Genomic DNA, 13,128 nt, shown 5'->3' with positions numbered 1-13,128 from the left:
CTTGTGTTGTGACTATATCATTTAGATACTCTAAGAAGTCAGATGCTGTCACTGAGCTGTCCATCCCTTAGGTTGGTTACAGAAAAGAAGTGGGAGGAGTTTGTGTGTTCTGGAACGTTAGAAATATCAATAGAGTGCCAAGCACAATCTGGTCTCTTTTCATAATGATAGGATTGAAATGCGACCCTTCTGTCTGCCATCTCAAGACCTAAGATGCAGTTTAACATTATACCAGCATGCTGCTAATCCTGACCTTCCCGGGGATGTACCGGTTGATCTTCTGCAATAGCAGACATGCCTGCTTTACAAGTCTTCAGACTTCAGGATATCATTCCTGTTCTATTGACTGGTTGTTTACTCAACCCCTTTGTTCCTCTCTTTGGGGTTTGTGACTAGAGTGACAGAGCTGGCCTTCTGTCTGCTTTGTCTATACAGGAACACTTAGTGGGACCCCAGCCAGGGCTTGGTCCTGCCCACTGTGTAGTTAGTTGTGGGAACGTTAATGGCACATTAAAAATACTTGATGCCAGCCCATACTGGCCCCGTTGGTGCCGTCCTGAAAGCCCGGTTCCATTCTTTCTTCCTCTGCTCCACTATGGTTAGGACAGAGATGCCGTCAGCTCTTCACCATCATGGCCAAATCTGTGTTCCTGCAACTATCATTCCAGACATTTGAGGTTAGCAGGAGGCCTAAATAAACCACAGGCACTTTTAATTCCTTTAAATATTTATTCTCTGTTCTTGAAGAACCTAGGTCTTCGTTTTTTAGTATTTTGTTAGAAGTAAAATTTTTGGCTGTATCTTCTGAGCAAAGAGATCACCAGAGGCCATAGGTATTGGTTGTTTTCCTCCTAGGAATGTGTGCAGATAGAATTTTCCAGAGATTCTCAGATCCGTATTTGACTATTTCAGAACAGCCACGAGGACTTACTAGAAGGAAATCAGTTCTAAAGTCAGTGTTCTCAGGAGGAGCTAAGGTTCTCTTCACTTGAGCTCATTTGTGTGGAAGATCCCACTCTTTCTCCCTCAGTTTCACAGCCTTGGGATTGTGGAAGACCGTTGTTTCATTCCTGTCAGGGTGACTTTAAAATTAATTTCATAATGAAAACTAAATATATTACACCACAAAATGTGAGTCGCATGTTGCAAGTAGCTGAGGAAAACATACTGACTTGTCTAAAGAGGTGGGGTACAGGTCCACACGCATGAGGACCTGAGTTTGATCCCCAGAACCCAAAATGTCAGGTATGGTGGCACGCTCTTGTAATCCCAGTGCTAAGGAGGCCTAGGGCTCCTGGGGCTCCCTGGCTAGCTGGCCTAGTCTAACTGGAGAGCTCTAGAGCAATGAGAAACCCTGGCTCTAAGGAGGTTACAATGTCCCTGAGGGTGACACCAAGCTAAGCTTCTGACCTCCACGTGCATACGTATTTAAAAAACACATACGCATTTAAAAAACAACTACAGTAAATGACAGAGTAGAAGTAGCTCATGCTAGTCTCTTAAGAAAGCCTATAAAAATTGCCTTCTTACCAATCTTTAATACTTAGTATTATAAACCTAAAATTTTTTATCCTATATCTTAGGGGAAAAAACAGTGAGATCTCAGTTTTTACTCTACTGCCTACCTTAAAACATTAATTTGGATCCTTATTAAATGAAGCAGCTAGAAAGTATGCCATTTTGTAATATTCTAATTGATTGTTTTGACTTCTTATGTAGTCTTTTTTTAACCCAGCTACTAAGTTAACCTTTTATAGACCTTGGCTTATATTAACATTTTAACTTTTTAATTTAATTATATTAGTTTCTTAATTATTGTCCCACATGCTGAGTAATGTTGAATTTTTTATAGTAATTCAGGATATATTTATGGCAAGAAATCACTCGATTTACATTTATAACTAAAACCAAAACAAAGTAGATCATGGTGGCAAAAAACCTTTAACCCCAGCCCTTGGGAGGCAGAAGCAGGCCAATCTTTGTTGAGTTTAAGGCCAGCCTAGTCTACATAGAAAGACCCTGTCTCAAGAAGAAAAAAGTAAAGCAAGAATAGTTGGAAGTATTTGTGCTTATATATCTTACTGTAAATTTGCTACAATTGCATGGATATTTAGTGGAAGAAAGTACATCCCAGTACCTTTGAAATGAGTCAGGAATTTAATCTGCATCACAAATTTCTATGCTCATACATTACAGAATGATGATCTTACTATGTGGTCTTAATATGGAGTGATCTGGTTCTTCTTTGTCTTTGGGTCGTGGGCTCTTCGATTTGCCTAATTCCTCACACTTTAAGAGACTTAATAATTCTTGTCCAGTCTACCTGAGCACACATAATCAAAATGGAAAAGTAGATTACACCAGCAAGTCTCTGTCACCAATCAAGGCTAAAAACAAAATCTGTGTCACTGATCTCATTACAAAATAATGTTAGGAGGTTTTCAAACACAGACATTAGGGAGAAAAATGTACCTGTCATTCCTAGCAAGTATTATCACCTATGAAAACATGAGGAAATTTGGAAAAGTTATTTGGAATTAGTTAAAAATCTAAAAATAACATTCTGTAGCACGGACAAGATTTATTAATGTCTATGTCAATACAAAAATTATCATTTAAAACCTGAGGAAGACAACTCTGTGCCCTGTCAAGAAGTCAGTGCACATGTACATGAACTTGTCATACGTGACACTGTTGTATGTTCTGTTTATAATTGTATTGGGATGACTTTAAACTATTATACAGTGAAATCTGGAGACTTTTAAAAGTCTGAGAACTATTGATAACAATTTGAAGTAGTTTACACAGTGCTGTAAATTGTATTTTCATGTTCAAATCAGCTTTAGTTGCTTAACTTGGTTTCATTTCTACAGATATATTTGTTCTTTTGAGAGTTAGTGGATGTTGCATTGGAATTGAACTTAAAAACAAGCTCTGGCCGGGCGGTGGTGGCGCACGCCTTTAATCCCAGCACTCGGGAGGCAGAGCCAGGCGGATCTCTGTGAGTTCGAGGCCAGCCTGGACTACCAAGTGAGTTCCAGGAAAGGCACAAAGCTACACAGAGAAACCCTGTCTCGAAAAACCAAAAAAAAAAAAAAAAAAAGCTCTGGCTCCATTAACTCTGAAGATGCCAGTCAGTCCCTGTGTCCGTTGGGTGTGCACATCTCTGCTGATAGTAAGGAAGGAAAGTTGTTCTTTAGAAGATCTGCTGTAGCCATGAGCTTTTGCAGTGCTGGGAACAGTGACTTGGACAGGGAATCCCCGGACTTGTGTCTGGAGAAATGCAGTGCTCTGGATGTTAGGTTCCTGTGCCTTAGTACAAAACAACCTCCCGATAGAGCAAACCCCCATGTCCATGTCTGCTTTTTCTAACAAATCTTTCATAACAAATGACTAGAATGGTGACAAGACAGTGACTCCTTGATGCTTCTATTTCATAAGATTTTGATGAACTGATTTTATTGATAAGTACAAGTATTTTTATTATCTTAAATATTCACTTGTTTTAAATTTTATTTTAAATATGCATATACTCGGTGCTTCTTTAAAACTGTAGCTTATTGTATATTCTATGTAATCCTAAACCTACTCAGCTAAAATTAATCCATCTTAAATATTTAGGTGTCAGACAAAGAGAAGATTGACCAACTTCAAGAGGAACTTCTGCATACTCAGGTAACTCTAGTCAGGAAGAGAACCCAGCACTCTTTTCCTTGTGAGCTGCTGGGGGCTGCTGAGCCCAGGGTATCATACATGATGGGCAAGTGTCCTGACACTGAGCAGCATCCTCAACCCCAGAGACTTCTTTGGGATATGGACAGCAGCTTCTTTTTCCAGCAAAGCAAAAGTTGGAATACTTAGTGACAGACCCTTAGCGCTAACAGTAATTTTTGTATCTACCAAAGCTAATTGAGAAACAGGGAATAAAAAAGACACCAAGTGAATACCAGGTTAATTCATTATGTAGAGATTCCTATTTTGAGTGATTCTTATCCTCATTTTAAGGATAAATTATTGTAGGAGGGGAATGGATAAAAATATTTTCACTTTGCTTGGCTAAATATAAAATAAAGAGATTTGAGTTTCACATATCTCTACTGAGTCCCCAAAAGCCTTCCTTTGCTTCTCTGAAACCATTATAAAATTTCTTCCTAAAGATAATTCTGCTGGTATAAGCCTATCTCTTAGGGTTAATGATAGAAATGATGATTTAAAAATCAGTTCTATACAATATAATGAGTTCCAACCTTCCTTGCTGGTAGAAGATTTGCCAACAGTGGTTATTCTGTACTAATAACATCTAGTAGTTAAGACTTATTTTTATAAGCCACAAGGCGTATTTATCATCTTGGGTGTTTTTAGGGAAAAATTAAAAGAAGGGGCAGTCTAATTGAAATCAAGCAACTATGTATTTCTGATCCGTGATTTTCCTTGATCTGTTCATGGAGTCTCCTGTATAATTGACCTGTGCTTTGGCACCTGTCTTTCTCGAGGCTTCTCTGCCGTGAGTTAAGACTTGTTACTCTACTTACTGCTCAGACCACTGTTCCCTTTCAGTATACTCAGTAAATTATTCTTTAAAAAAAAAAAGAAGAAGAACACTGTTTTGAGAGTTGGTCCCTGGAGCCATAGCATCAGTATCCCTGGGAGCTCATTAGAAGTGCAGATTCTTAGCCCATCCTAAACCCACTGGGTCAGAGTCTCTGACAGTGGAACTCAGTGGTCTTTGGAGTATTTTGCAGTTCTTTTTTGTTTATATGGTTTGTGTTTGGGAGAGGGTCTCACTGGGTAGCTGATCTGGAACTCAAATCCTCTTGCCTTAGTCTCCTAAATGCCTACTCACCATTAAACCTAGCTACATACAGTCTTCATTTTTAAAGCCCTTAAGGTAATTATGATACACCCTAAATTTTGAGAATTTTTTTGTTCTACATAAGCATGCGAAACCTTCTGACTTTGTCACACAACCTAGTTGTCTACAAGGTTCACACTGAAGAACCACACAATCAAGTTACAAAATGAAATCACACACAAAAGAATTTATAATGTTTTACAGTTTTGTGTACACCTGTATTCACAACTGACCACAGGTAGGACACACCTGTTAGCTCATTTGTGCTTCTGGGAAGTGGCTGCAGGTTGACACTTGTGTCAAGGAAAGAAAACGTAGATTCCCCTAATTGATTCCATATGTTCAAAGAAATCTGCCATGGAACTGTACCCCGCAGTTAGGCAGTTCCAGTTGTAGCCACTTAGTGTGGCTACACTGTGTGAGGAACGTGTACTATACGGAACTGTGCAGTCAGCCCCTTTACCCGTGATTCTCGAGTAAAGGAAATACACGGGCTGCATGGGAAGTCTTTAATTTCCATTTGAAAGGGGTAACAGATGGGAATTAATGTTAACAATGTATTTTACTTAATGCAATGTGTTCCAAATCATTTCAACATGTTGTCCATATAGCAGATAGCACACTATTTCAAGTGCTCAGTGACTGGGTGACTAGTGACTTTAAACAGCCAAGAAATATTAGACTCTTACTATATCCTTACAGGCTGGGAAGATATGCTTTATTAAATATGTTTATCACACAATCCGGTAGTTCTCTTTGTGTTGTGCCATATAGTTAACTAGAGATGTTTTCTCTAATTAGGCCTAACTTGCATGTTCTGTAAGGATAGGACCTTGATTTCCTGTTATTGACCATTTTCTCAGGAGTTTAAAACCTAAACAAGTATAAGAAATGTTTTCCCTGATGTGATATAAGTTGTACATCTACGCATTCTGCTGATTAGGGGGAAGTTTAATTCTTAATTTCCTGTATAAACTAAGATGACCAATTTGAACAGCTCACCCTGAAAAGCAAAGTTATGTTACCATTTAGCTACTTTGAAATAATAACCCTAAATGAATTGATTTTCTTGAGTATTTGTTTTTATATCAGTATTCTAAGTACAAACTTCTCCAGACTTGGACATTTGACCAAACCTGGAAGAATTTAAGCCTCTCACTTAACAGACCTGTTTAAATGCTCTTTCCTTGGTGACCTTAGGACAAGCTAGCAGGTGTTGCTAACCTTAAGCTTCCTGTCTGTAAAACCTCTACTCAGGGGGCTTTCTGTAAAGGGTCATTGCACGATGCATGCGTAGGTGTTACTCACTCATGTTTTATATCATACCATCTTTCTTAATAATGTCAAATGAGAATAATTTTGGCCAAATAGCCTTATATTGGAGACTTAATTTTGAAATTGTAGGAAATATTAGGTATAGTCCAGACTTCTTTAAGTTCTCAAATTTTTAGTATTTTTAAGTTATTTCTTCAACATAAGCAAATAAAATTTTAAGTTAAATGCTAAATTATAATGGAAATTATGGATTTCACTGCTTGCTTGAAATAATCATAATTTTATTTTCTCCACATTATCATGGAATATTTTAAGTATAATAATAATTTTAAGTGTAACTAGTTAAGTCATATAACTTCAGAACTTTGAAAGATTTTAATTAGACTTAATATTTATTTGTTAACCCATCTTTTTCTTACACAGTCCTGTGTATTGTCTTGTTGCAGTTAAAGTATCAGAGGATCTTGGAGCGTTTGGAAAAGGAGAACAAAGAGCTGAGAAAATTGGTACTGCAGAAGGATGACAAAGGCATCCATCATAGGAAACTTAAGGTACTTTATCTGAATTTGGTAGGTCTCGGAACTTTGACGTTTCACATTGTGTATTTTTAGTTTATCTTCTTTTGAAAATATTGTATGTACTGGTGTTTTGCCTGAATGTATGTCTATGTACCTACCACATGAATGCCTGGTGCCTGTGGAGGCCAGAAGAGGGCATCAGATCCCTTGAAACCTACAGTTACAGGTGGTTGTGAAAGCTGACTTGTAGGTACTGGGAATTGAACCTGGGTTCTCTGGAAGAGCAGCCAGTGCTCTTAACCACTGAGCCATCTCTCCATCCCCGAGGTGATAAAAAATTTTAATAAATTATGGAGTGTTTTATCGTCTTTCTCAATTCTAGCCAATGTAAATATTTCATAAATTGTAGTTTCCAAATTCATCATATAGTATGCCCATAAAAATCTTCATATTTAAAGAGGACTTTCTTATGAATCAATCTGTTTTCATAAAATACCTAGTTTATCTTCAGGCTTAATATCCATATCTATAAAATTGGGATTCTTTTAAATGCTTTTTAAAAATTATCGTGTGGTGTGTGTGTATGTGTATGCAGCTATGTGTATGTGCCATGGGTGGGGTGTGTGTGTGTCTGTGTGTGTCTGTGTGTGTGTGTGTGTGTGTGTGTGTGTGTGTGTGTGTGTAGGACAGGGAACAAATCTGTGAGGTTGGTTCTCTCTTTTCCCATTTACTGGGTTCGAGGAATTGAGTTCAGGGTGCCAGGCTTGCATGCTATGTGCTGTGCCTGTACTTGCTGAGCTGTCTTGGCTGCCCCAAATTAGGATTGTTAGTTTGTTGACTCCTTAAGGAGTACCTGCTACTGCCATCTCACTAGTATTTCCACTTCGATTTGTCTTCAGTTTTGAAATTTGACACTTTCTTTCCAAGGTAAGTTTTCTACTACAGCAACTAAAATAAAGTTTTAAAATAAGTATATGTTGGTATTATTGTAACCAACATCTTGTTAATTACCACTATCAATAAATTAAGTTCTGCTTTCACCATAGACCCAAGCCAGATGTGTTGAGTTGACGTGATTCTTTTAACTTGAAAGTTTAACACTATAATCAGTGTCTCAGAAAAAGTAAAGATGAGTTGCTGCAGCATACCAGAACCATGGTGAATCATGGCACACATTCTAGAACCAAGATCCAAAGATGTCACTCTGGTTTAATAAGCATGGTGTAGTAGCTTGGACTCTGAATTATCACCACTGCCTGAAAGCTTGACTGTCGTAATTTACAAGTGCTGTTTGCCACTGAAAAGTCACGCTCCAGTATTAGGAAATATAGAGAGTTGCCTTAGACGTGGTGTTTTTCCTCATGAGATACAGTGGTAATGAAATGTGTGCATTTTTAGGCAGATGTGAGAGCAGCTGTTTGCCCTTCAGGTGTTTCTATGAATTAAGTGGCAAAAATATCCTTAAACTCTCATAATGTTCCCACCTCAGTATTAAAACTTAACTTAGTAAATGCTTGATGGTTACCCTTTCTTCTCCCGTAGAGATTTTACTTGACACTGTTGTGTTCGGGACGCCATGCTCCGTCCTGGTCTCCAGAGAACAGCAATACAGGACGTTTGTCCTTGACTCCCATTACAGCCTTTGCCATCCCTAGGGCACTCAGATACTCTGCTGCCTTAACAGCTTCCCCGTCCCTGTCTGTCCTCAGGCTCTCACATGCGTGCTTCCTGCGCGTGCTTCCTGCCCCTCTTCACTCTGTCGTGTGCTTCCTGCTTTCCACCTTCTCCTCTGCTGTTCTCACACCCGAGTCTGACAGAGTAGTTTCTCTGTCACTTGGTCACCTTGCCCCTTATTTGACTTATATGGCATTAGTTAGCTTATTAATGTTAATGAGCTTTCCCTTTTACCATCTAATTAGATTGTAAAATCCTAAATTAATGAACTTTTTATTAAGTCGGGTGTATTTTTAAATAAACTGAAGAAGTGGAATTTTTATTCTTATACTGGTTCTACCATGAAAATATATCTCTGTAATTAGAAAAAGCAATGCAAATTTGAATTTATCCACATGTTTTCTCTTGGTGTATCTGTAGTCTTTTATTGTTAGATTTTTTTTTCACTGAGTTTTGCCAATTTTAATTTTTTTGCAGAAATCTTTGATTGATATGTACTCTGAAGTTCTGGATGTTCTCTCCGATTACGATGCCAGTTACAATACACAAGACCATCTACCACGGGTAAGGGAGGATGGACGGGGACCTGCTGTCATCAGAACCTCCTCTGCCTGTGTCCTCATAATCCTGCCTTCCTGAGATACCTTAACCACTAAGCATTGCTGGCTCCTTATAGGGGGACCATAAAAGTAAATAAATGTGTTTTGACAGAAAACTGTCAGATATTTGCCATTATACATTCTTTATAATCTTTAAATACCTGAGCAAAAAATTAAACATATATGGATGAAATTTAATCTAATAGAATCCAAAGTATGTTAGTAAAATGTAAACTGGCTATGGAAAATATTTGTGGAAAGTTAATGATCTAGTTGTAGAAATAACTCTTAGTTAGCTAAAAATTTGACTATAAATAATGGATCCAATTAATGCTTTTGCTGTGTGTATCTTCAGAGTGCCTACATGCATCAACCCTCATTCTTTAAAAAAAAAAAAACACTTCTTTTGGCTATAATTATCTTAAAAGATTTTTTAAATGATGTCATTCAAACTCTACTCACATTTAATTTGGCATCAGAATAATACTAGTAAGTGCTGTTTGTCTTGTGATTAGGTTGTTGTGGTTGGAGATCAGAGTGCTGGGAAAACAAGTGTGCTGGAAATGATTGCTCAAGCACGGATATTCCCACGAGGCTCCGGGGAGATGATGACCCGTTCTCCAGTGAAGGTAGGGAAGGGCCGTCTCACTGAAGGACCTTAGAGAAGGCACCACTTGAGCGTTCAAGTGGAGACTTCTTCCACTTCCCTACTTCACTTCAGTAAGAGGGCTTCTGACACCGCATTTGGAAGCATTCCCACTGTGGCAGTGAGTGGGAGGCACCGCCAGGGCACATGTGCAGAGCTGAGAGGGTAAGTGAAGGGAGAGGGGTGGAAGAGAAAGGACGTCGGGGGCCAGTGGTTGTCCAGGTGATACCCTAAGTCCTCTTGATGGTATTCGGAATAGGATACGGAGGCTGAGAAAGAGAATGTTGGAAGTGGACTCAACTCAATCAATAGATAATTTCCCATAGTGTTTATATGCTGGGTATCAGGATGTATTAAGCTAGAAAAAATGATAAAAGGAAACATTGCAAGAACAAAGTCACTGAAGTAAAGGAGGCTTGTATCAGTGTGTGTGTGTGTGTGTGTGTGTGTGTGTGTGTGTGTGTGTGTGTGTACACACTCATTGCCCATATATAAAACTACTAACATCTCACCAACGGAGACAGGGAGATAGTAAATGACTGTAGACTGTTTGATTAAGCAAATATTTATTCAGCTCTTAATATATGCCAGCATTGGTGTACCGGGCATGTGCAACCTTTTGACATTGTGGTATTATATACAAAACACTTGAGAACCATGCAGCCATGTTACCAAATAAGTAAATAAATAAGTATATCAATGTCTTAAGTAAGTTTATGGTTTGGTGTTGGGCCACACTCACAGTTATTCTAGGGTACATGTAGCCCATAGGCCACAGTTGGGATATACCTGGCATTAGACAGTGTGCAGTAAATTAAAGAAGATTCTTGCCATAAGCATAATAAATATCTAAATATTTACACTATTTAGTATGTTAGAAATGGAGCCAGTGGGGGTGACAGGATCCTTGTAGGTGGTGTAGCTAAGGTGGCATTTGAACTAAGATTTACAGAGTGAGGGAAGTAGTCATGTTGCAGTCTGGTACAGTTAGGTTCCAAGCAGAGACTAGCTGGTGCACAGCTCCTAAAGCGATGGGGTTAATCCTGTCTGAGGAATAGTGAAGAGGCCCGTGGAATGGGCCACAGTGACGTCCTCAGTGACAGAGAGATAATGAATGGCAGGGATAAGCAGATCATTAGGGCCTGCCAGACCGGTTTACAGAGTGGGATTTTTATTTTAAATAAAATGGGAAGCCAGTGAAGTCTCGAACAGAGTTCTAGTACCTTCTAAAAGACTCTGGCTGCTGTGTTGAAAAGAGGTGTTGGCAAGTGGGTCAAATCACGGAGATCAGATGAAGGGCAGCTGGATTAGATGATACTTGGATGCAGGAAGTACTAATGAGGGTGAAAAGAATTGGTGGGCTCATGAAACGATTTTTAAAGTACAACCAACAGGATTTGTTGACAGATTGATAAGAAGAGACCAATCATCTAGGACTTGGGTTTTGACCTGAACAGATTAAAGGGTGTTATTTGCATTGAAACATCTAGGTAGGTCCAGTTTGAGAAAGATGTTCCAGAGTTGGATTTTCTTGCTAAAGGGAGATAATAAATAGGTAGCTGGATGTACAGATTTAGGGAGTGGTCTGGACTGGAGACATACATTTTGGAGTCAAGATGAAATATCTACTGGCTAAGATCTCAAAGGAGTGAATGGATATTAAGATGCAGGACCTGCTAGGTTAAGGAAAAGGAAGCAGTTTGGAGCTTGAGAATCTGGTCAGCCAGAACCAGAACCATGGTATCAACTGGGAGTCGGGAAAAGAAGTGTCCAAGAGGAAGGGATCTGAGGAGCAAGGGACCAGCTCAGCAAGGCTGAGCACCAGGCATTTGGTTTACCGTGGGGCCAAGTTAAGTGGCTGGGTGGTGTAGAGGCTTTCTGCTGCTTCTGTGTCCTTGGTGAAATAAGTCGCCAGGTTATCAGCTGTTAAGAGAAAAGAGAAGACTGAGGCAGGAGAACAAATGCAGAGTCTTTCTAGGAGATTGAAGTAACTCTGCTGAGAAAGTTGGGTAAATGAAGTCACCAGGAAGGCTGTGGGCATAAATTTCAAGTGAATCTGTGTGGCTAGGGGATTGGTTATTGTTTTTCTTTCACATTCATCTGATAGAGGTCGAGATAAAGTAATTCAGAATGAGAAAATTGAAATCACCAAGAAGTGTGATCAGAATTGTGGTAGAAAGGGAGACAGTGAGGCGGGTATTAAAATCTTCCAGTGATGTCTGGGTGGACCTGCAACAAGGTGGAGTAGTGAGCATTATAGTGTGAGTCACAGTATTCTGTGGGGTCTGGCTGTGAGCTGGACCATGCTGTGTGTTAGTGGTTCTTCCTTCATTGATTAGTGGTATTTGGTGCGCATCCTTCCTACATCCATTATGCATCAATGGGAGTCTAGTGTACTTCCAGTTTAGACAGGTGAAGCCCAGAGTGAACCTGTGCTTCATATCACGCCCAGTAACCAATATAAAAACATGGGGAGTTTATCTTTTACTTTGCTACAGGTACCATAATTGTAGAGTCTTGTTTTTATCAAAATCTCATTCATTCAATTTTAACAATAAAGACTCAGGAGCCAGATGCTGGGGTGAAAGCCTGCTAACTCAGAGAGATAGAGAAAGCACCTTCCTCCTCTGCTGACATTCCAGAAAAAGACCTTTCTCCTAGCCAGCTCAAACAAGACTCCTCCAACTCAGTGCCCCTCCCTTCTACTTCCTGTGTGGCTCTCTCTCCATCCTCCTGACTCCCTCTTACCCTCTATGTTTTTTTCTTGTTCACTTCCTGTCAACTGGTTGCTTGCTTCAACTTTTGACTTATGGTTGACTTTATTTAATCCTGTTTACATTAAGCAGAATACTCTTGGACTAAAGGTGTGTTCTAGGGCTGAGCCACACCACAACTAGAAACAGGTTTTTCCAGTAAATAACGCAATCTCGGGGTTTACAGTGTGGTCAAATATCCTGCAACTCTAGAGGTTTTGGGAAATTAACGGCCCTGGGAGGAGGCTGCCTTCAAATAGACAAGGCCATTGGCCTTCTGTTCATCAGGACTCCTACGTCTTGATGTACTCCTACTTGTGTCTCCTCAGATCAGTGAAATTGGCAAATCTGGACTTAGTATTTCAGCTTCTTTACCCCAGCTTTCTGCTTGGGTCCAAATATCCATGTCTTGAAGGGACATTGCACATAAGATGAGTGTTGGTTTCTGGTGATTGATTTCTGCAGCTCATTTTTTGCTACAGTCTTGGCACTTGAGGTCACAGTTGCTTAAAACCCCTAATTCCATTTATTTGTTTGTTTGTTTGTTTGTTTGTTTGTTTGGGTCTGTTTGACGATGTAATTGCTGTGGAGTTTCAGTTTTTCTCTTAGCCTTTGTCCTGCACCACAAATGAGCAAGTACTCAAGGAAAATAGCTACAGGACAATCCCTGAAGGCCTTTGGGGTCTGGGGTGCAGGACAGTCCCCAAAGGCCTTTGGGATCTGGGGTGCAGGACAATCCCCCTAAGGCCTTTGGGATCTGGGGTGCAGGACAATCCCCCTGAGGCCTTTGGGATCTGGGGTGCAGGACAAT

General features: G+C 39.6%; 1 protein-coding gene across 4 annotated transcripts in view; it reads left to right on the top strand.

Moving 5' to 3' along the window:
- Opa1 (OPA1 mitochondrial dynamin like GTPase) overlaps positions 1 to 13,128 on the top strand; it is a 79,569-nt gene that overhangs the window by 18,172 nt on the left and 48,269 nt on the right. For all 4 annotated transcript variants that reach the window (XM_052740589.1, XM_052740590.1, XM_052740591.1 and 1 more), the window contains 4 exons: positions 3,622 to 3,675; positions 6,574 to 6,678; positions 8,797 to 8,883; positions 9,434 to 9,547. In XM_052740589.1, the coding sequence (XP_052596549.1) occupies positions 3,622 to 3,675; positions 6,574 to 6,678; positions 8,797 to 8,883; positions 9,434 to 9,547 (360 nt within the window). The remainder of the gene's footprint in view (positions 1 to 3,621; positions 3,676 to 6,573; positions 6,679 to 8,796; positions 8,884 to 9,433; positions 9,548 to 13,128) is intronic.

The sequence above is a fragment of the Peromyscus californicus genome, unplaced genomic scaffold (assembly GCF_007827085.1).
Source record: "Peromyscus californicus insignis strain IS unplaced genomic scaffold, ASM782708v3 Scaffold_16__1_contigs__length_79575227, whole genome shotgun sequence".
Lineage (NCBI taxonomy): Eukaryota > Metazoa > Chordata > Mammalia > Rodentia > Cricetidae > Peromyscus > Peromyscus californicus.
The sequence above is the reverse complement of the archived record's forward strand: the minus strand, read 5'-3'. Positions and strand labels throughout refer to the sequence as shown.